Here is a 25,027-nt window from a genome sequence, read left to right on the forward strand (position 1 = left end):
AGGAGACAGAAGAGACAGAAGAGACACAGAGGAGACAGAGGAGACAAAGGAGACAGAGGAGACAAAGGAGACAGAGGAGACAGAGGAGACAGAGGGGAGACAGAGGAGACAGAGGAGACAGAGAGGAGACAGAGAGGAGACAGAGGAGACAGAGGAGACAGAGAGGAGACAGAGAGGAGACACAGAGGAGACACAGAGGAGACAGAGAGGAGACAGAGGAGAGAGAGGAGACAGAGAGGAGACAGAGGAGACAGAGAGGAGACAGAGAGGAGACAGAGAGGAGACACAGAGGAGACACATAGGAGACACAGAGGAGACAGAGAGGAGACAGATGAGACAGAGAGACAGAGGAGACAGAGAGGAGACAGAGGAGACAGAGAGACAGAGGAGACAGAGAGGAGACAGAGGAGACAGAGGAGACATAGAGGAGACAGAGAGGAGACAGAGAGGATACAGAGGAGACACAGAGGAGACAGAGGCTTTATCCCACAGATTTAAATGGAAAACCAACCTGGTGTGTAGCCGTTGTCTCCTGTGTCCTGCAGTATCTCCCTCATCTCGTCTATCTGGTGAAGGTCGACGTACTCCCCCCACCGAGTCATCCCCCTGCAGAGACACACGTGTTGGGAAGACCCACCACAGGCTTCATTTAGAGTAGGATGTGGAGGTCCCTCTGATCCGAATATTTATCTTTTTTTGTTCACTGCCACACAACAGAAGGTTAACCCTTTACTATCACACAACCGACGGCGATGCTCCATCATTAGCATCATTAGCTCCGCATCCACGGAGCTAATGATGCTAATGATGGAGCATCGCCGTCGGTTGTGTGATAGTAAAGGGCTAACCTTCTGTATTGTCACAGTGAAAGGGTTAACCGGCTGTCGTGTGGCAGTTAACGGGTTAAGCATACAACTCTATGGCAGATGTGCGTGCAGGACCGGACCTAGCACATTTGGCGCTCCTAGGCAAGCTTCACCACTGTGCGCCCCCCCCCCCCCCCCCCCCCCCCATCCCAAAAAAGATCAAAACATCTTAACAGTTATACAGTAGAGTACTGCACCTTTATTTATTACAAACAAGATCAAGAGGTGAGAATAAATGTAAAGTGCACACTAAAGAATTAAAACAAATAAACAAACGTAGCTATGTCAAATTATTGGTTGCAGATATAGAGGGGGGTGCAAAAAAAAGGTGTTCAGTAAAAAAAAAGATATATATATATATATAAATAGTTTTTTTTTGGCTCTGCACAGTTTTTGGCGCCCCCCTCTGGGAGGCGCTCTAGGCAACCGCCTATGTCGCCTAGAGGACGCTCCGCCCCTGGATGTGTACACACAGTATCAATACATTATAGTAGGGTTACAGTGTCTTCGCATGCAACACAATGAATTAAGGACAATGATGGAAAGCAGATGGAACACAGTTGAAGACGTCCGCAGCGCAGGGAACGCCAGTCAGGTTGTTCACGTGTGTCAAAATACCACTTTAAATTTAAAGAGAGTTCGTGTGACTTTCGACCTGTGGTTCCTAACAAACAGGTTATCTGGCTTGTAGTTTTGCAGGTAAGAAGACTGCTTCATGCCTGTTTACTATGGTGTGGTCATTAAAGGAACACGCCAACATTATGAGACATGTGCTTAATGTCTTCTCCGGAGTCGGACTAGCCCCGCCCTCGGAGAAGAGACACTTTGGAGGCGGGCTGTAGGCTGCTGCCCGACCCAATCCTACCGCTAGCGCTGTTTTTCCATTGGCTGACCACATTTATTTAAATTTGTCTTCGACTTTCAAACGGGTGGGCAAGACTCACATTCGGTAGGGCTAAGCCCACCCCTGGCCATAGCTATAGCCGGCCCTGTTTACAACCATTTTATATATAGGGAGGAGTAGTCTGCCGTCACTTTAGTGTCCCGTGCGCTCCACCCGTATCATTGGGAAAATGGATTATCAGCTATCAGCTATAATTCTGCCACATGAACATTAGCAAGCTTTCCATTTTTGCACAAAATGAGTTCCCTTCTATCACTAACATTATTGTTTAAGCAATTTTGGTTGAAATAAAGTTAGTTAAAAGGTTGTTTAATTTGTCGTTAAAAAAGATGCTACTTTTACAATTAATTGTGATTTTTTTCATGTTGATTGTGGCTGAATACACACAGAAAGGTACACCGTGTACAATGTTCATGCTTCATTTAACCCTTGTGCACCCCTAGTCGCTTTTTCTACTTTTTTGAAATATTTTGAGTGTGTGTGTGAGCACAGCGGTGTCTGTGTTTATTATTATTTCATGAAATTGGGTAAATATCTTAATTTTACATATATGTTCATTGTGTGAAAAGCTTAGAACATGAAACACTCTAGAAATAGGAGAGACAGATTTAGTGCCTTCTTCACCCCTAGTTACTATTTCTACTCTCATCCACTCCAACGTTAAAACGGCATTTTTAAGCATTTTTAAATCTGCTCTTATTCGTTCAATTCTCTCTATATCTTGCCATGCTTTGAATATTCCACGAGACAAGGACCCTGCAATTGCTGGGGTGTGCTGTTACCGATGTAAAACTCATGGTGGCGTCATTGCTCCACAGATAACTTTGCCACAAGTCAGGGGAGGTGAATAGACTGTGGCGGGCTGATAGTGCTTGAAACTCGGCACACAGGTTTTGTGGTGGGGGGGGGGGGGGGCGGCGAGTGGATTTTCAAGACAGAACCAGAGGCGACCGGACCGCGCAGTCTGCAGCGCGCCACACGCCGAAAAAACAGGACCCCCATAGGCGGCACGCGCCAACGAGGAAGTGTACTGCGCGGATCACCTCTGGTCCTTGTTTCACCAGCGAGCCGAGCCGAATATTCTGGCCGGGGCAGTACATCGAGCGCCCGGAGGATAATGCAGGTCAGTGGCCCACTTGGTAAAGTTTCGCCTCAACTGCGTTTGTGGTCGAACTAATGAGCGAATCTTTAATATTTTTTTTGATTCATATTCAGAGGTAATTCGTCGAGATATTCCTAATTGGTATTTATCAAAAATAAATATTAGAAATATGGTCAAACAACATTTCGAACCGCTGAGCGCTTCGTAACGTTCGCCTCAACTGCGTTTGTGGTCGAACTAATGAGCGAATCTTTAATATTTTTTTTGATTCGTATTCAGGGGTAATTCGTCGAGATATTCCTAATTGGTATTTATCAAAAATAAATATTAGAAATATGGTCAAAAACAACATGTAGTCGTTTCTTTTGAAACGCAATTCGCAGTTGCCCACTTGGTAAAGTTTCGCCTCAACTGCGTTTGTGGTCGAACTAATGAGCGAATCTTTAATATTTTTTTTGATTCATATTCAGAGGTAATTCGTCGAGATATTCCTAATTGGTCTTTATCAAAAATAAATATTAGAAATATGGTCAAAACAAACATTCATCCGTCTTTTTCGATGAGAAACTCTGTTGTGGTGGGGGGGGGGGTGACTCGGGAAGCGAGTGAATTTTCAAGACAGAACCTTCGCATCAACGCCGTTTGTGGTCGAACTAATGAGCGAATCTTTAATATTTTTTTTGATTCGTATTCAGGGGTAATTCGTCGAGATATTCCTAATTGGTATTTATCAAAAATAAATATTAGAAATATGGTCAAAAACAACATGTAGTCGTTTCTTTTGAAACGCAATTCGCAGTTGCCCACTTGGTAAAGTTTCGCCTCAACTGCGTTTGTGGTCGAACTAATGAGCGAATCTTTAATATTTCTTTTGATTCATATTCAGAGGTAATTCGTCGAGATATTCCTAATTGGTCTTTATCAAAAATAAATATTAAAAATATGGTCAAAACAAACAAGTATCCGTCTTTTTCGATGAAAAGACATATTTTTTCAATAAAAACTGACGTGGTATCAAACAAACACTAATTTAAGTGGTTAAAATTCGAAAATATGTGTAATTTTTTACAGATATCTTGAGAATAGGCTATGAATGTTAAACATGGGTAAAAAAATGTTTTAAAAATAGTAAACAGTTAAAATGATATGGCTTTAAACATGATGTATCTTTTCCTCTCCCTAAGCCCAGTGAGCTCCCTCATCGTTAGGACAGCACAAGGGGAGACGATTTAGAAATGTGTCCATTGAGAATACATTGCCATTTCAAGTGGGGTGGACCGCGTGGGAAACAACACTGACGTAACCACTACACCTCCCTGTATATACAGAGCGAGAGAAAAGCTCCGGAGATTGATGTGCCGTGAGTCCATGTTCGGCCCCGGGACTCGGGACTCGGAGGGAGAGCGCAGGACGCTCAGAAGTGCCGCCAAAACCTACAACTCGGATGACAGAGTGTAAGAATATCTCAAGCTTGTGGGAAAAAACCGCATGATTCAGATCACTGCTATTTTCTTTACGTTTCCACTGTTTTATCTGCTACTCTGCGGCCGTTTGACCTATGACCTCTGGCAGTCTGCTGTTGGGATACATGTGGTATAAAAGTGGAAAGCAACCTCTTGCCTCCGACAGGACTGACAGGACTGATTGGGCCCATGGGGTCAGGTGACGGAAGTCCGGCCAATGGGAGCATCTGTCTGTCGTCCTGTATCTTGAGCCTGATGGGCCATCCCACCCCCCAGGAGATATTCAGGAAGCCCTCCACCACCAGCTCCTCCCCTTCACTCTGTCAGAGAGAGAGAGAGAGAGAGAGAGAGAGAGAGAGAGAGAGAGAGAGAGAGAGAGAGAGAGAGAGAGAGAGAGAGAGAGAGAGAGAGAGAGAGAGAGAGAGAGAGAGAGAGAGAGAGAGAGAGAGAGAGGGAGGGAGGGAGAGAGGGAGGGAGGGAGAGAGGGAGAGAGAGGAGAGAGAGGAGAGAGAGGGAGAGAGGGAGAGAGGGAGAGAGGAGGAGAGAGAGGAGAGAGAGAGAATCAATAACATTGATTAAAGGGATAGAGAGAGAGAGAGAGAGAGAGAGAGAGAGAGAGAGAGAGAGAGAGAGAGAGAGAGAGAGAGAGAGAGAGAGAGAGAGAGAGAGAGAGAGAGAGAGCGCGCGCCTTATGGATGTACTGTGTATAAATCTTACACAATTTTTATAGGGTCTAGCAATAAAATGTAACATTTAACAGGATGATATTTGTGTAAGTTTCAAATGCACCCTTAACGAAATACACACAGACACATACACACACAGACACACACGCACACACACATAGTGTTAAAGGTTAAAGGTTTATTTGTCACATACAATTGTGCAAGTAGTGCAGTGAAATCCTGCCCCTGTGCCCCCCCCCCAGACTGTGCATTGCATAATAACGAGACATAGTGGATTATAATAAAAAAATATATATATAAATTTTAAACAAAAAGAAGCTCCTTAAGTATCAAATGAATAATACAACTCTATAAACACACACACACACATACACACGCACACACACATCATGTCTAACCAGCTAACCACCACTAAGAAAACAATATCTACCCTTTATTAGTAAACAACATGCTAAGGATATACAGTTTACCTGGTGTAGTTAGTGAGGTGTAGTATTAAATATATATACCTGTAGTGAGGTGTAGTATTAAATATATATACCTGGTAGTGAGGTGTAGTATTAAATATATATACCTGGTAGTGAGGTGTAGTATTAAAGATATATACCTGGTAGTGAGGTGTAGTATTAAAGATATATATTATAGTATTATAGGAGAGGACAGCAGGAGACACACACACCACTGATGATTAACGGGGCTACCGTGGACAGGGTGAGCAGCTTTAAGTACCTGGGGGTCCACATCTCAGAGGATCTGACATGGTCAACACACATAGACACAGTAGTAAAGAAGGCGAAACAGCGCCTCTACCACCTGAGACAGTTAAGGAAGTTCAGAGTATCGGGGAAGATACTCCAGTCCTTCTACTCAGGAGCTGTAGAGAGCATCTTGACCGGAAACATCACTGCCTGGTATGGAAACAGCACGGCACAGGACAAGAAGGCCCTACAGAGAGTGGTGCGCTCAGCCGAGCGTACCACGGGTATTGCACTACCTCCCCTGCAGGTTCTATACAACAAGAGGTGCAAATCCAGAGCCTGCAGGATAATGAAAGACCCTCACCACCCCAATAACAGCCTGTTCCAGCTGCTGAGGTCAGGCAGACGCCTGCGAACCCCAGCTACTAGGACAGAGCGGCTTAGGCTCAGCTTCTTCCCCCAGGCCATCAGAGCCCTGAACAATGAACATTGAGTGCCACAGAACACTGAACTATCCACACACAAGCACACATGAACACACACACGACACGCACGCTGTGCACGCTCACACACTAGCAGCCACTTAACACTTTAACATGAGCGGGCACACACTCATGACGCACACACGCACACTTATGGCCAAAAGGAAAGGCCACTTTAAATTAGAATAACAGGAACAGTGTATTGCACTACCAAAGCTACCTAGCATGTCCTATATGCTCTGTAAATAACTATGTACATATACCGAGATGTCACACCATGTTACCTGTTACCTGTTTATTGCACAATGTTGTTTTTTATTGGATTCTATTATATGTTGTACCACTGTATTGCACATCGTTGCGGGCAAGACCACCCGCATTTCATTGTATACTTGTATGCCGTGACAATTAAAACTCTTGACTTGACTTGACTTGATATACCTGGTAGTGAGGTGTAGTATTAAAGATATATACCTGGTAGTGAGGTGTAGTATTAAAGATATATACCTGTAGTGAGGTGTAGTATTAAATATATATACCTGGTAGTGAGGTGTAGTATTAAAGATATATACCTACATTACATTACATTTACATTTAGTCATTTAGCTGACGCTTTTATCCAAAGCGACTTACAAGTTCTGTACGACAAGCCATCAGGAAGGGCACAACTCTATCAGCTGAGCAACAATGTTCATCAAAGTGTTGAGTGCTACAGTGTAGGTTAGTTTATTAGGACAAGTGCATGACAGTACGGTTAGTTAGGGTTAGATTTTTTTTTTTTTTTTTAATTCAGATAATGGTTGAAGAAGTGCGTCTTTAGTCGACGGCGAAAGATTGGACGTGATTCGGCTGTCCTAACTGGGGTGGGTAGTTCATTCCACCATTGTGGGGCAAGGACTGAGAATAGGCGACTTCTCTTTGATGACCCTCCCGGAGCTTGGATAGGAGTAGGTCTGAGGCGGCCAGAAGATGCAGAGCGTAGGGGTCTTGAGGGTGTGTAGTTAGAGACCATTGACCGGAGGTAGGCGGGAGCGGTTCCCTTTGCCGCACGGTATGCTAGGTCGAGGGCCTTGAAGCGGATTCGTGCAGCAATGGGGAGCCAGTGCAGGTCCCTAAGAAGTGGGGTGACATGGGCCGACTTCGGTAGGTTTGAGATCAGGCGGGCTGCTGCGTTCTGAATGAGTTGAAGAGGCTTAGTGGCAGTGGCCGGGAGGCCAGCGAGCAGTGCATTGCAGTAGTCGAGGCGGGAGATGACTGTTGATTGGACGAGGAGTTGGGTGGCTTCTTTTGTCAGGAAGGGGCGTATCCTTCTGACGTTGCTCAGGAGGAATCGGCAGGTTCTGGTCGTCGCTGCGATGTGAGCAGAGAAGTTCAACTGGTCGTCGAGGACAACACCAAGGTTCTTGGCGGTCGGGGACGCAGTCACCGCTGCATTCTCGACTGTGATTGAAAGGTCGGTTAGGGGGGAGGATTTGGCCGGCAGGTGGAGCAATTCTGTTTTGCTTAGGTTCAGTTTGAGGTGGTTGGACGTCATCCAGGCTGAGATGTCGGACAGACAGGCCGAGATCCGCACAGAGACGTGGATATCTGAGGGAGGGAAGGAGAGGAAGAGTTGAGTATCGTCGGCATAACAATGGTAGGAGAAGCCATGAGACGTGATAATGTTACCCAGTGATTTAGTGTAGAGGGAGAAGAGAAGGGGTCCTAAAACCGAGCCCTGGGGGACACCCGTCCGCAGGGGGCGGGTGGCCGACAGGGTCCCTCTCCATGACACTTGGTAGGAGCGGTCATTGAGGTATGATGACAGCCATGTCAGCGCAGAGCCAGCCACTCCCATTCCTGCGAGGGCCGCAAGGAGGATCTGGTGGTTGACTGTGTCGAAGGCTGCAGATAGATCTAGGAGAATCAGGACAGAGGAGAGGCCTTTCGCTTTTGCTAAGTGAAGTGCCTCTGTGACCGCAATGAGGGCTGTCTCTGTGGAGTGACCAGTCCTGAAGCCTGACTGATTAGGGTCTAGGAGGTCATTCTGTAAGAGATAAGTAGTAAGTTGGTTGGATACAGCACGTTCAAGTGTTTTAGAAAGGAAGGAGAGAAGAGAGACAGGACGGTAGTTGCCTATGACAGTAGGGTTCAGGGTTGGTTTTTTTATGAGCGGCGTGACTCTGGCTTGTTTTAGGGAGGTGGGGACCACCCCCGAGTTGAGTGAGGAGTTGCCTGCTTTGTGGGTGGGAGGCATGGCAGTGGGAGTCAGGTCAAACGATTGTAGGAGGGAGACTACTATGACTGACTGAGATGAGTCAGGCAGGTTGAAGTCGCCCAGTAGAAGGAGAGGGGTACCATCTTCCGGTAAGGAGCTAAGAAGCATGTCCAGCTCATCTGTGAAGTGATCGAGCGGACCTGGAGGGCGGTAGAGTGTAACAATGGTGAGATTGAAAGGATTAGAGACAGATACTGCATGATATTCGAGAGAGGAGAGTGACAGTTCTGGGAGTGGTGTTACGTTTGTAGCCCATGAAGGAGATGTCATGAGGGCAGTGCCTCCACCCCGTCTGGAAGGTCGAGGTGTGTGAGTGAAGTTATAGTTTGTAGATAATGCTGCAGGTGTTGATGAGTTATTGGGGGTTATCCAGGTCTCAGTTAGAGCCAGGAGCTGCAGATTTAGACTATGGGCGTAGGCAGTAATGAAGTCAGCTTTCTTGACTGCTGATTGACAATTCCATAAGCCTCCCCGTACTGTGACAGGTGTATTAGTGGCTGTAGGAGGGTAGGAGAGATTAGCCGGGTTACTAGCAAACTGTCGTGGATGGGTAGAGTCAGTTCTGGAGGAGCAGATTGTGATATACCTGTAGTGAGGTGTAGTATTAAAGATATATACCTGGTAGTGAGGTGTAGTATTAAAGATATATACCTGTAGTGAGGTGTAGTATTAAAGATATATACCTGGTAGTGAGGTGTAGTATTAAAGATATATACCTGGTAGTTAGTGAGGTGTAGTATTAAATATATATACCTGGTAGTGAGGTGTAGTATTAAAGATATATACCTGGTAGTGAGGTGTATTATTAAAGATATATACCTGGTAGTAAGGTGTAGTATTAAAGATATATACCTGTAGTGAGGTGTAGTATTAAAGGTATATACCTGTAGTGAGGTGTAGTATTAAATATATATACCTGGTAGTGAGGTGTAGTATTAAATATATATACCTGGTAGTGAGTGAGGTGTAGTATTAAATATATATACCTGGTAGTGAGTAAGGTGTAGTATTAAATATATATACCTGTAGTGAGGTGTAGTATTAAATATATATACCTGGTAGTGATGTGTAGTATTAAATATATATACCTGGTAGTGAGGTGTAGTATTAAAGATATATACCTGGTAGTGAGGTGTAGTATTAAAGATATATACCTGTAGTGAGGTGTAGTATTAAAGATATATACCTGGTAGTTAGTGAGGTGTAGTATTAAATATATATACCTGGTAGTGAGGTGTAGTATTACATATATATACCTGTAGTGAGGTGTAGTATTAAAGATATATACCTGGTAGTGAGGTGTAGTATTAAATATATATACCTGGTAGTTAGTGAGGTGTAGTATTAAAGATATATACCTGGTAGTGAGGTGTAGTATTAAATATATATACCTGGTAGTAAGTGAGGTGTAGTATTAAAGATATATACCTGTAGTAAGGTGTAGTATTAAATATATATACCTGGTAGTGAGGTGTAGTATTAAATATATATACCTGGTAGTGAGGTGTAGTATTAAAGATATATACCTGTAGTGAGGTGTAGTATTAAAGATATATACCTGTAGTGAGGTGTAGTATTAAAGATATATACCTGTAGTGAGGTGTAGTATTAAAGATATATACCTGGTAGTGATGTGTAGTATTAAAGATATATACCTGTAGTGAGGTGTAGTATTAAAGATATATACCTGGTAGTGAGGTGTAGTATTAAATATATATACCTGTAGTGAGGTGTAGTATTAAAGATATATACCTGTAGTGAGGTGTAGTATTAAATATGTATACCTGTAGTGAGGTGTAGTATTAAAGATATATACCTGGTAGTGAGTGAGGTGTAGTATTAAATATATATACCTGGTAGTGAGTAAGGTGTAGTATTACATATATATACCTGTAGTGAGGTGTAGTATTAAAGATATATACCTGGTAGTGATGTGTAGTATTAAATATATATACCTGGTAGTGAGGTGTAGTATTAAAGATATATACCTGGTAGTGAGGTGTAGTATTAAAGATATATACCTGTAGTGAGGTGTAGTATTAAAGATATATACCTGGTAGTTAGTGAGGTGTAGTATTAAATATATATACCTGGTAGTGAGGTGTAGTATTACATATATATACCTGTAGTGAGGTGTAGTATTAAAGATATATACCTGGTAGTGAGGTGTAGTATTAAATATATATACCTGGTAGTTAGTGAGGTGTAGTATTAAAGATATATACCTGGTAGTGAGGTGTAGTATTAAATATATATACCTGGTAGTTAGTGAGGTGTAGTATTAAAGATATATACCTGTAGTAAGGTGTAGTATTAAATATATATACCTGGTAGTGAGGTGTAGTATTAAATATATATACCTGGTAGTGAGGTGTAGTATTAAAGATATATACCTGTAGTGAGGTGTAGTATTAAAGATATATACCTGTAGTGAGGTGTAGTATTAAAGATATATACCTGTAGTGAGGTGTAGTATTAAAGATATATACCTGGTAGTGATGTGTAGTATTAAAGATATATACCTGTAGTGAGGTGTAGTATTAAAGATATATACCTGGTAGTGAGGTGTAGTATTAAATATATATACCTGTAGTGAGGTGTAGTATTAAAGATATATACCTGTAGTGAGGTGTAGTATTAAATATGTATACCTGTAGTGAGGTGTAGTATTAAAGATATATACCTGGTAGTTAGTGAGGTGTAGTATTAAATATATATACCTGGTAGTGAGGTGTAGTATTAAAGATATATACCTGGTATTTAGTGAGGTGTAGTATTAAATATATATACCTGTAGTGAGGTGTAGTATTAAAGATATATACCTGTAGTGAGGTGTAGTATTATATATATATATATACCTGGTAGTGAGGTGTAGTATTAAATATACCTGTAGTGAGGTGTAGTATTATATATATATATATACCTGGTAGTGAGGTGTAGTATTAAATATATATACCTGTAGTGAGGTGTAGTATTAAATATATATACCTGGTATTTAGTGAGGTGTAGTATTAAATATATATACCTGTAGTGAGGTGTAGTATTAAATATATATACCTGGTAGTTAGTGAGGTGTAGTATTAAATATATATACCTGGTAGTGAGGTGTAGTATTAAATATATATACCTGGTAGTGAGGTGTAGTATTAAAGATATATACCTGTAGTGAGGTGTAGTATTAAATATATATATACCTGGTAGTGAGGTGTAGTATTAAAGATATATACCTGTAGTGAGGTGTAGTATTAAAGATATATACCTGGTAGTGAGGTGTAGTATTAAATATATATACCTGTAGTGAGGTGTAGTATTAAAGATATATACCTGTAGTGAGGTGTAGTATTAAATATATATTCATGGTAGTTAGTGAGGTGTAGTATTAAATATATATACCTGGTAGTGAGGTGTAGTATTAAAGATATATACCTGGTAGTGAGGTGTAGTATTAAATATATATACCTGGTAGTGAGGTGTATTATTAAATATATATACATGGTAGTTAGTGAGGTGTAGTATTAAAGATATATACCTGTAGTGAGGTGTAGTATTAAAGATATATACCTGTAGTGAGGTGTAGTATTAAATATATATACCTGTAGTGAGGTGTAGTATTAAAGATATATACCTGGTAGATAGTGAGGTGTAGTATTAAATATATATACATGTAGTGAGGTGTGGTATTTAAGATATATACCTGGTAGTGAGGTGTAGTATTAAAGATATATACCTGTAGTGAGGTGTAGTATTAAAGATATATACCTGTAGTGAGGTGTAGTATTAAAGATATATACCTGGTAGTGAGGTGTAGTATTAAAGATATATACCTGTAGTGAGGTGTAGTATTAAAGATATATACCTGTAGTGAGGTGTAGTATTAAAGATATATACCTGGTAGTGAGGTGTAGTATTAAATATATATACCTGGTAGTGAGGTGTAGTATTAAATATATATACCTGGTAGTGAGGTGTAGTATTAAAGATATATACCTGTAGTGAGGTGTAGTATTAAATATATATACCTGTAGTGAGGTGTAGTATTAAATATATATACCTGTAGTGAGGTGTAGTATTAAAGATATATACCTGGTAGTTAGTGAGGTGTAGTATTAAATATATATACCTGTAGTGAGGTGTAGTATTAAATATATATACCTGGTAGTTAGTGAGGTGTAGTATTAAATATATATACCTGGTAGTGAGGTGTAGTATTAAATATATATACCTGGTAGTGAGGTGTAGTATTAAATATATATACCTGTAGTGAGGTGTAGTATTAAATATACATACCTGTAGTGAGGTGTAGTATTAAAGATATATACCTGGTAGTTAGTGAGGTGTAGTATTAAATATATATACCTGTAGTGAGGTGTAGTATTAAATATATATACCTGGTAGTGATGTGTAGTATTAAATATATATACCTGGTAGTGATGTGTAGTATTAAATATATATACCTGGTAGTTAGTGAGGTGTAGTATTAAATATATATACCTGGTAGTGAGGTGTAGTATTAAATATATATACCTGTAGTGAGGTGTTGTATTAAATATATATACCTGTAGTGAGGTGTAGTATTAAATATATATACCTGGTAGTGAGGTGTAGTATTAAATATATATACCTGGGAGTGAGGTGTAGTATTATATATATATACCTGGTAGTGAGGTGTAGTATTAAAGATATATACCTGTAGTGAGGTGTAGTATTAAAGATATATACCTGGTAGTGATGTGTAGTATTAAAGATATATACCTGGTAGTGAGGTGTAGTATTACATATATATACCTGGTAGTGAGTAAGGTGTAGTATTAAAGATATATACCTGTAGTGAGGTGTAGTATTAAAGATATATACCTGGTTCTGAGGTGTAGTATTAAATATATATACCTGGTAGTGAGTAAGGTGTAGTATTAAATATATATACCTGGTAGTGAGTAAGGTGTAGTATTAAAGATATATACCTGGTAGTGAGGTGTAGTATTAAAGATATATACATGGTAGTGAGGTGTAGTATTAAAGATATATACCTGTAGTGAGGTGTAGTATTAAAGATATATACCTGGTAGTGAGGTGTAGTATTAAAGATATATACCTGGTAGTGAGGTGTAGTATTAAATATATATACCTGTAGTGAGGTGTAGTATTAAAGATATATACCTGGTAGTGAGGTGTAGTATTAAATATATATACCTGTAGTGAGGTGTAGTATTAAATATATATACCTGTAGTGAGGTGTAGTATTAAAGATATATACCTGGTAGTTGGTGAGGTGTAGTATTAAATATATATACCTGGTAGTGAGGTGTAGTATTAAATATATATACCTGTAGTGAGGTGTAGTATTAAAGATATATACCTGGTAGTTGGTGAGGTGTAGTATTAAATATATATACCTGGTAGTTGGTGAGGTGTAGTATTAAATATATATACCTGGTAGTGAGGTGTAGTATTAAAGATATATACCTGTAGTGAGGTGTAGTATTAAGATATATACCTGGTAGTAACTGAGGTGGAGCTGAGTTTGGTCTTTCAGGAAACAGTTGTAGTTATTCAGCAGGGACAGGAACTCACCCCTGGAATACATGAATGAATGAATGAAGGATTTTATTTCTGTCTTTTTTTTGTATAACAAAGCATAGTAGTAGCACTTCCAAAAAAAGTGTAGGCTGAAGCCGAGGCTTATAATTGCCTACCCTTTTTACATTACACTATTTACACACAAAAAAATACAAAAAAGAAACATAATTCAGTATATCATTTAGGAAAGGTTACAAACGTTTCATAGTTTTATGTACAAAACGTATACACTATGAATTGAAAATGGGGGACCCTGATGTAAACAAGACGAAAGTCTTTCTCTGGTCTGCATCCCCTTAACAAATGTGTGTATTGAACCGTACTGTATTGTACCCATTCTGCAATCTGTTAAATAAAGTTTTAATTCATTCATTCATTCATTCATTCATTCATTCATTCATTCATTCATCCATTCATTCATTCATTCATTCATTCATTCATTCATTCATTCATTCATTCATTCATTCATTCATTCATTCACACATTTATTTATGTATTTTTTTTATACTTTTGTATATATATATGTTTTTCTTTTTCTTTTTTCTTTTCCCCTTTGTCACTATTTGAACACAGCTATGTTATAGATCAAATATAACTAGGATAATAATGAGGTTTCATATTTATGTAGAACCTTATATTTGAGTAATTGCTTAAAAAAACATGATACACAACAAAGGGACAGTCTTTTTAAAAAAATTTAAGAAGCCCATCTAGTTTGCTAAAACTGTGAGTCCTTTCAGTCCACCCAACATGTACTTATCGTCACGCTAAGCACACTAGCAGAAGTCACTTAACGTCATGCTAAGCACACTAGCAGAAGTCACTTAACGTCATGCTAAGCACACTAGCAGAAGTCACTTAACGTCATGCTAAGCATACAGGTAGTAACAGAAGTCACTTATCGTCATGCTAAGCACACTAGCAGAAGTCACTTAACGTCATGCTAAGCATACAGGTAGTAACAGAAGTCACTTATTGTCATGGTACAGTAAGCATACTAAGCAGAAGTAAATGGGGACATTCTGAAGACAATGAAACTATTTGTATATCGACCTGTGCTCTAACAGTAAGTCAGCTAATTGTGAATCTGAGTGGCCTATAAATAACTGTCCTGTTACAACACAACACAAGATTAAACCAAAGAGAATAGATAAGTGATACAATTTAAAGGTTGATGCACGGCCACGTAAGATAGGTGCTTGTTGACGGACACGTTCCAATAGAGTCAAACCCCATTGCAAAGTGAGCCCATGCAACAACATGGTAGAGACACTCTGCTGGTATCCTGCACTTTACTGTTCTTATCTGTCAGGGACTTTGTTGACATATCTCCCGTCTTGATTGAGTTTTAATCTATCACTGATATGTCACCTTAAGACTCTGGCAACATTTTAAATATGTCAAACATTTATTCTTAATTGACCTTTGTGGTTAAATGATGGTCACAAATATTCTAAAATACAGGTTAGACAAAGGGAAAAGAAGAAGAAGAAGAAGAAGAAGAAGAAGAAGAAGAAGAAGAAGAAGAAGAAGAAGAAGAAGAAGAAGACGAAGAAGAAGAAGGAGAAGAAGAAGGAGAAGAAGAAGGAGAAGAAGAAGAAGAAGGAGAAGGAGAAGAAGAAGGAGAAGAAGAAGAAGAAGGAGAAGAAGAAGGAGGAGGAGGAAGAGAAGAAGAAGAAGAAGAAGAAGAAGAAGAAGAAGAAGAAGAAGAAGAAGAAGAAGAAGAAGAAGAAGAAGAAGAAGAAGAAGAAGAAGAAGAAGAAGAAGAAGAAGAAGAAGAAGAAGAAGAAGAAGAAACAAATGAAAAAAAAGAAGGAAGAGAAGGGGAAACAGAATAGGGAGAAGAAGGAGAAGAAGATGAAAAAGAAGAAAAAGAAGAAGAAAAAAACGAGAAGAAGGAGAAGGAGAAGGAGAAGAAGAAGGAGAAGGAGAATGAACTGCTACTGTACCTGGACAGAGTTCTGCCATCTCCTGCATGGACCACGGAGTGAAGAGCTGATGGATTCATCTCTGATAACATCTACAACTGGATAGAGAGACACACAGGGTGAAAACATGATATCCCTTTATCCCATACAGAGTAGTATTACTATGTACAGTATAGTAGGCTATCGTGTCTGCCTTCAGAAGGTTTCATAAGAAACTTATAGTGTCTGCCTTCAGAAGGTTTCATAAGAAACTTATAGTGTCTGCCTTCAGAAGGTTTCATAAGAAACTTATAGTGTCTGCCTTCAGAAGGTTTCATAAGAAACTTATAGTTTCTGCCTTCAGAAGGTTTCATAACAAACTTATAGTGTCTGCCTTCAGAAGGTTTCATAACAAACATATAGTTTCTGCCTTCAGAAGGTTTCATAAGAAACGTATAGTGTCTGCCTTCAGAAGGTTTCATAACAAACTTATAGTTATACGCCGTATTCGCTATCGCGTCCCGCTCTGAGCCTTATGAGATATACTATCTCCTATGATACCTATTGTATCACCCACAAACAAAAAATACATGCACCACACCTGTATGGGGCTCCGCCCCCATGGTGGCACCGCCCATATAGCAGTGACTCTAGTCACCACACATCCTTCCTCTATTTTCATCCCAGCGTACTTGGATGCGTGCACCGTACGATAACTAGTAGGATGAAAAGATTAAAGAAGATTCGTAATGTTGAGGGCTTACCGGAGGATTGTGTTTCCCTGGATTCTCCGGAGCTTGTCTCGACGACGCAGACCTATGCTGGTGGTTCCTCGGCTGACGGCGACGGACCGAGGGGCAGCGTACAAGGTTTGGCTAACGGGTCGGCTTGTACAAAGGTGAGGTCTGTGTCAGTAGGCATCGATGTCGGTGTTGGTCGTGCTGTGGAGTATGTTTCAGCACCGGGGCCGGGGCGGCTTGGCGATCGTTCCACTGTCGTGGGCGATGTCTTGGCGATCCTGGAACATGCTGTTAACGCTAATGCTACTACTGTTTTTTCTGCTAACACTGATGTTGACGCTGGAATGTCTAGTAATCCCCGCCGCGGGTTTCCGCTTTTCCCTCCTCTTGCCAGCTTCATTGATGAAGGTCAGTCGGTGGTGGATGTGGGGGGGTTTGCTGAGCTTTATTTACCTTTTTTACGGGTGAAGGGGCTGACAACGGGGTGCAGGCCGGGGGTACCTTGGCTGAGCAGCCAGGTAGCTTTTTTCCTGTGCCCAGGCGGGGATGAACGGCGTTCCGCCCGGCCGATGCTTGATAACATATCGGCTCGGAGGGTGGCAGTATGGACGAATGAGTGGTATACTGCTGCAGGATGGCATTTAGCGGCGGCCAGTGTTGTGGCTCAGCTGGCTACTTTCCTATCCAAGATGGCGTCGGGTTGTGGGTCTTTGGGTCAGACCGACATTGTAAACGTGATTCATGTTTGTGGTGTTATAGAGATCTTGACTCAGTCGCAAGCTATAACTGCGGGGAGGATTCGGATGCTATCAACTTTAGTTGTTAGGCATGCTTGGTTGGAGCAGTCTCCTCTTGGGGAAGAGGATAGGTTTTCTCTCCTCATGACTCCTTTTTCCACAGATAGTCTTTTTGGGCGTTCTGTGGAGGCGCAGGCGGTTATTGATCGGGGTCCTACACCGTCTCACGCTGTGCAGCCAGAGGTGGGAGCACGGTCTCGTCAACGACTGTGGCGAGATCCTCGACAGGCGGCCATGTTTCCCCCGCCAGTGGTGCCCTGGTTGGAGTGTCAACAGGGTATCGCGAGGCCGACAGCCTTGGCGGCCGAGGGATCGGCCATTTTGGGTGATTTCGGGTTTGGTATACCAACCCGTCGTCATTTTGCCGCAAGCAGCCCGCTCCCCGTTCGGTCCGCTTTCTGTTACCCTCAGAAGCGGGGCTCTGAGCGTTCTCCTTTGGCTGCGGGCCGCGAACCTTCAAGACCGCGTTCCTACTGGCTGTCACTTCCGCTAAACGCGTAGGTGAGCTCTGTGCTCTCTCGGTACGTCCAGAGTGCCTGTCTTTTCGGACCGATTGCGGTGCCACTCTGCGACCTAATCCTGCTTTCGTGCCTAAGAATATCCGGAGTTCCTTCCGCTCCCGGGATATTGTGGTTCAGGCTTTTCGTCCTCCTCCTCACGCTAGTGAGTTGGATGCGGGCCTTCACCTGTCATGTCCAGTCCGTGCTTTGGGGTTTTACCTCAACCGTACTCAGGGCTTCAGGGTTACCGATCAGCTTTTTGTCTGTTACGGTGGGGCTCATGCTGGTAAGGCACTGTCGAAGCGGCGTCTGGCCTATTGGTTGTGCGAGGGTATTGCCCTCTGCTACACGTTGGCTGGGCAGGATCCCCCTGGGGGCGTCAGGGCGCACTCCACTCGTGGGGTGGCTGCCTCTGCCGCCCTCCTGGGTGGGGCCTCGGTGGAGGACATCTGTGCTGCGGCTTCGTGGTCCTCCCTGGGCCCCTTTGTTAGGTTTTACCTCATGGACATGACCGGGGGTTCTGTCTCCCAGGCGGTTCTGGGGTCTGTGGCCTTTCCTGCTTCCCTTCCTTTGGTTGGGTAGCAGGGGTGTATGGGTATGGGCCACAGTGTGTTGAGTCACACGTGGTTCCGCCTGTATGGTGTGTTCAAGGGGTTCTAGTTTCCCTCTTGTTCGCATTTCAGGTGGAGTTGACTGCGCCCCCCCTTCGTTAGGGAGGATGGGGTGACAGGGCTCCCCACACCCCTTGATGTGGGCTTACGGGTCCTCAGGGGGTACATTTGTCGGGCTTCGCGTCCGCTCTTCCCCATATCTCATAAGGCTCAGAGCGGGACGCGATAGCGAATGCGGCGTATAACGGTAGGTTATGTAGATAACCTAGTTATACTAGTATTGGCTGAGCGTAACCTACCGTTTCTGCCTTCAGAAGGTTTCATAACAAACTTATAGTGTCTGCCTTCAGAAGGTTTCATAAGAAACTTATAGTGTCTGCCTTCAGAAGGTTTCATAAGAAACTTATAGTGTCTGCCTTCAGAAGGTTTCATAACAAACTTATAGTGTCTGCCTTCAGAAGGTTTCATAAGAAACTTATAGTTTCTGCCTTCAGAAGGTTTCATAAGAAACTTATAGTGTCTGCCTTCAGAAGGTTTCATAAGAAACTTATAGTGTCTGCCTTCAGAAGGTTTCATAAGAAACGTATAGTTTCTGCCTGCAGATATGTGGACCATATAAAAACACATCCCATCTGGGATCTCTCATCTGCCTACCGGCTCCCTCATCCGCTCCCTCATCCCCTGCACGGATGTGCGCCATGTGGTTATATCCCTTGTTGGCCAAGCCACAAATAAAAATAAATTACTATCTTTGAGAACCGGTGATGACAAAAACGTTTCTCCCTCTCTATTTTCGGTTGGGGTTAGGCGTGGGGGTAAGGTAAGGGTCAGGTCAAATAAACAACGCTTCTGTTGAAAACGACTACCAGGATAATGGAGGGAGGAGAGGGTGGATGTTTGAACGGAGCTGTTTTACTCGAGGCAAAGAACCGAGGCGTTTGTAAAGTCAGCCCAAACCACTCGGAGTGTGAATATAGTGATACATCGACCAGAAAGTAGTCCATCTGTTTTTAACTATGAATGGTAAATGGAAAATGGTGTATTTATAGTGTTTTTATCCAAAGCTCTTTACAATTTTGTTCCTCACATTCACCCGTTCACTCACACATTCACACACCGACGGCTAGGGATGGGAATTGATAAGATTTTATCGATACGATTCCATTATCGATTCTGCTTATCGATCCGATTCTTTATCGATTCCCTTATCGATCCCTGATAAATTTATAATTTAAATAAATACATTGGAAATGCAACAGAACTAAGCTGGTTAGAATAACAACATGCAACATGACATTTCTGATTGTCATTTATTGTTGAGCCCCCATGTCAGAAAAATACAAACACTGTACATTTTTTTTACTATAGCCTACACTTAAATAAAATAATGTATTTGAGATTCTCTTTATTTAAAATGTTTTTTATTTTTTGAATTTTTTTATTCTTAAACTACTTTAATCTATTGAATAACGACCTGTTGAATGTAACTACAGTTCAATATCTTAAACTAATTTAATCTATTGAACCGTAGTTGCATTCAACAGGTCGTTATTCCTCTGACTTCTCTGTCTCTGGTATTTCAGAAGACCAGCGCACACACACACACACACACACACACGCACACACACACACACACACACACACACACACACGCACACACACACACACACACACACGCACACACACACACACACACACACACACACACACACACACGCACGCACGCACGCACACACACACACACACACACACACACACACACACACACACACACACACACAAACACACACCTCCCTCCCTCCCTCCCTCCCTCCCTCCCTCCCTCCCTCCCTCCCTCCCCGGTCGCCCCTGTCCTGTAAGTAAGGTACTGGCTCGTGTTGCTACACGGACATGTTTGTATGTTGCACGGTACTTCCTGACTTACCTACTAGTAAACAACAGTCAACGTGATCACACAGTCAACCCTCTGTCTCTTATTATATGTGAACTAAAGAGTACAAGGTTTACACAACAGCCCCCACCCCCTTTTTTTTATTTGTACTTGTACTACCTGCTGTCAGCTGTTATCTCTCTCTGTGTGTCTGTATGAGCTTGGTTAGTTAGCGTTAGCTCTGCGGCTGTTAGGTTGCCCCGAAGTAAATGAATGACTCGGTTCTAAAGCATTTGAGTAGATTTCAATCACTGCACTTAGAAACAGTCAAACAGCGGGAGCATTTCGGGAGCATATGACCAAAACCCAGGCAATTTCGAGCCCTTAAGGAATCAAATAGTCTGCCATGGCTACATGCGTGGCGCTAACGTTATTGTTTTGAAATGCGCAACTGTCAGAAAAACCTGGCAGCGATAAGAGGAATCGATAGTCACGGAGGCATGCGATTCCAGGAATCTGACAATTAGGAACCGGCTCCTAACGGGAACCGGTTTTCGATTCCCATCCCTACCGACGGCGGAGGCAACCATGCACTGTTTGTATTTCTGAGTGTATTTCTGAGTATATTTCCTGTTTGTATTTCTGGGTGTATTTCTGAGTGTATTTCCTGTTTGTATTTCTGAGTGTATTTCCTGTTTGTATTTCTGAGTGTATTTCCTGTTTGTATTTCTGAGTGTATTTCTGAGTGTATTTCCTGTTTGTATTTCCGGGTGTATTTCTGAGTGTATTTCCTGTTTGTATTTCCGGGTGTATTTCTGAGTGTATTTCCTGTTTGTATTTCCGGGTGTATTTATGAGTGTATTTCCTGTTTGTATTTCTGAGTGTATTTCCTTTTTGTATTTCCTGTTTGTATTTCCGGGTGAATTTCTGAGTGTATTTCTTTTGTGCATTTCTAGTATTTCATGTTTGTATTTCTGAGTGTATTTCATGTTTGTATTTCTGAGTGTATTTCCTGTTTGTATTTCTGAGTGCATTTCCTGTTTGTATTTCTGAGTGCATTTCCTGTTTGTATTTCTGAGTGCATTTCCTGTTTGTATTTCTGAGTGCATTTCCTGTTTGTATTTCTGAGTGTATTTCCTGTTTGTATTTCTCAGTGTATTTCCTGTTTGTATTTCTCAGTGTATTTCCTGTTTGTATTTCTCAGTGTATTTCCTGTTTGTATTTCTCAGTGTATTTCCTGTTTGTATTTCTCAGTGTATTTCCTGTTTGTATTTCTCAGTGTATTTCCTGTTTGTATTTCTCAGTGTATTTCCTGTTTGTATTTCTCAGTGTATTTCCTGTTTGTATTTCTCAGTGTATTTCCTGTTTGTATTTCTCAGTGTATTTCCTGTTTGTATTTCTCAGTGTATTTCCTGTTTGTATTTCTCAGTGTATTTCCTGTTTGTATTTCTCAGTGTATTTCCTGTTTGTATTTCTCAGTGTATTTCCTGTTTGTATTTCTCAGTGTATTTCCTGTTTGTATTTCTCAGTGTATTTCCTGTTTGTATTTCTCAGTGTATTTCCTGTTTGTATTTCTCAGTGTATTTCCTGTTTGTATTTCTCAGTGTATTTCCTGTTTGTATTTCTCAGTGTATTTCCTGTTTGTATTTCTCAGTGTATTTCCTGTTTGTATTTCTCAGTGTATTTCCTGTTTGTATTTCTCAGTGTATTTCCTGTTTGTATTTCTCAGTGTATTTCCTGTTTGTATTTCTCAGTGTATTTCCTGTTTGTATTTCTGAATGTGTCGGGTGGAAGCCACATAGGACATGTCGGTGCTGATTATTATTGATATTGTTAATTATGTCTATGATGTTTTTAAGTTCACGCTGCTCTACTGATTAATGCACTTTTGTGTTGAGTGTTATTTTGTGTTTTGTATGATGTGTTGATGTGTTTTTAACTACCGACTAGAAACTCACATCTCCATTCAAACAACACATACTGTAGAAACACACATCTCCATTTAAACAACTTAGAAACACACATCTCGATGTAAACAGCATAGAAACACACATCTCGATGTAAACAGCATAGAAACACACATCTCTAAACAACATAGAAACACACATCTCCATTTAAACAGCATAGAAACACACATCTCCATTTAAACAACATAGAAACACACATCTCGATGTAAACAGCATAGAAACACACATCTCCATTTAAACAACATAGAAACACACATCTCCATTTAAACAACATAGAAACACACATCTCTAAACAACATAGAAACACACATCTCGATGTAAACAACATAGAAACACACATCTCTAAACAACATAGAAACACACATCTCCATTTAAACAACATAGAAACACACATCTCGATGTAAACAACATAGAAACACACATCTCTAAACAACATAGAAACACACATCTCCATTTAAACAACATAGAAACACACATCTCTATTTAAACAACACATAGAAACACACATCTCCATTTAAACAACATAGAAACACACATCTCTAAACAACATAGAAACACACATCTCCATTTAAACAACATAGAAACACACATCTCTAAACAACATAGAAACACACATCTCGATGTAAACAACATAGAAACACACATCTCTAAACAACATAGAAACACACATCTCCATTTAAACAACATAGAAACACACATCTCTATTTAAACAACACATAGAAACACACATCTCCATTTAAACAACATAGAAACACACATCTCTAAACAACATAGAAACACACATCTCCATTTAAACAACATAGAAACACACATCTCTAAACAACATAGAAACACACATCTCGATGTAAACAACATAGAAACACACATCTCTAAACAACATAGAAACACACATCTCCATTTAAACAACATAGAAACACACATCTCTATTTAAACAACACATAGAAACACACATCTCCATTTAAACAACATAGAAACACACATCTCTAAACAACATAGAAACACACATCTCCATTTAAACAACATAGAAACACACATCTCTAAACAACATAGAAACACACATCTCCATTTAAACAACATAGAAACACACATCTCCATTTAAACAACATAGAAACACACATCTCTATTTAAACAACATAGAAACACACATCTCTATTTAAACAACATAGAAACACACATCTCTATTTAAACAACATAGAAACACACATCTCTATTTAAACAACATATAAACACACATCTCTATTTAAACAACATAGAAACACACATCTCTAAACAACATAGAAACACACATCTCCATTTAAACAACATAGAAACACACATCTCTATTTAAACAACACATAGAAACACACATCTCCATTTAAACAACATAGAAACACACATCTCTAAACAACATAGAAACACACATCTCCATTTAAACAACATAGAAACACACATCTCTATTTAAACAACACATAGAAACACACATCTCCATTTAAACAACATAGAAACACACATCTCTAAACAACATAGAAACACACATCTCTATTTAAACAACATAGAAACACACATCTCTATTTAAACAACATAGAAACACACATCTCTATTTAAACAACATAGAAACACACATCTCCAAACAACATAGAAACACACATCTCTAAACAACATAGAAACACACATCTCTATTTAAACAACATAGAAACACACATCTCGATGTAAACAGCATAGATACATAATACACATAATACACATAATACACATAATACACATAATACACATAATACACATAATACACATAATATACAGCACAACAACACTGTAAGCTACAGTACCCCTCATCTAAAACTCTTACCACACTACCAAAATGGTTAACCCTTTCACTGTGACAATACAGAAGGTTAACCCTTTCACTACCACACTACAGACGGTTAACCCTTTCACTACCACGATACAGAAGGTTAACCCTTTCACTGCCACACTACAGAAGGTTAACACTTTCACTACCACACTACAGAAGGTTAACCCTTTCACTACCACACTACAGAAGGTTAACCCTTTCACTACCACACTACAGAAGGTTAACCCTTTCACTGCCACACTACAGAAGGTTAACACTTTCACTACCACACTACAGACGGTTAACCCTTTCACTACCACACTTCTGTAGTGTGGTAGTAAAAAGGGTTAACAAAACCGAACACCATAATGTTGGTGCAGTCATGAGTCTTACCAGGTGTCCTCTACATGGCACACAAGCCTCTGGTCTTGCTCCCGGGTCTCCTGGGTCTCCTGGGTCTCCTGGGTCTCGGCCCACGTTGTGTTCTGTGTGTGCGAGAGCCTCCTGTCATCACGGGCTGCCTCTCTGCTCTCTGCCTCCTCTCTTGCCTCCTTCCTGTCTTTCACTTTTCTTTCTTCTCTGGCTCCTATTCTCAGGCTGTAATAACAGGACCACACCCACCAGAGCCCACAGTGATCTCAGCCCTCTGGACCCACAGCGTGTGTTAGCTTCTTACGGTCAGCAGAAACCTGCAGCTCGGCCTGTCAGCTCGCTCTCTCTCTCTCTCTCTCTCTCTCTCTCTCTCTCTCTCTCTCTCTCTCTCTCTCTCTCTCTCTCTCTCTCTCTCTCT

The 25,027-nt window shown here is 41.0% G+C and overlaps 1 protein-coding gene across 1 annotated transcript in view; it reads right to left on the bottom strand.

Moving 5' to 3' along the window:
* Positions 1-511: 511 nt before the first annotated feature.
* LOC311248469 (ras association domain-containing protein 6-like) overlaps positions 512-25,027 on the bottom strand; it is a gene marked incomplete at its 3' end in the record, with an annotated part of 28,050 nt that continues 3,534 nt past the window's right edge. The window contains exons 2-5 of the mRNA XM_084339345.1: positions 15,985-16,061; positions 13,953-14,031; positions 4,486-4,655; positions 512-606 (exon numbers count right to left, since the gene is read on the bottom strand). Coding sequence (XP_084195471.1) covers positions 512-606; positions 4,486-4,655; positions 13,953-14,031; positions 15,985-16,055 — 415 coding nt within the window. The remainder of the gene's footprint in view (positions 607-4,485; positions 4,656-13,952; positions 14,032-15,984; positions 16,062-25,027) is intronic.

The sequence above is a fragment of the Notolepis coatsorum genome (genome assembly GCF_963971535.1).
Source record: "Notolepis coatsorum genome assembly, contig: SCAFFOLD_1004, whole genome shotgun sequence".
NCBI lineage: Eukaryota > Metazoa > Chordata > Actinopteri > Aulopiformes > Paralepididae > Notolepis > Notolepis coatsorum.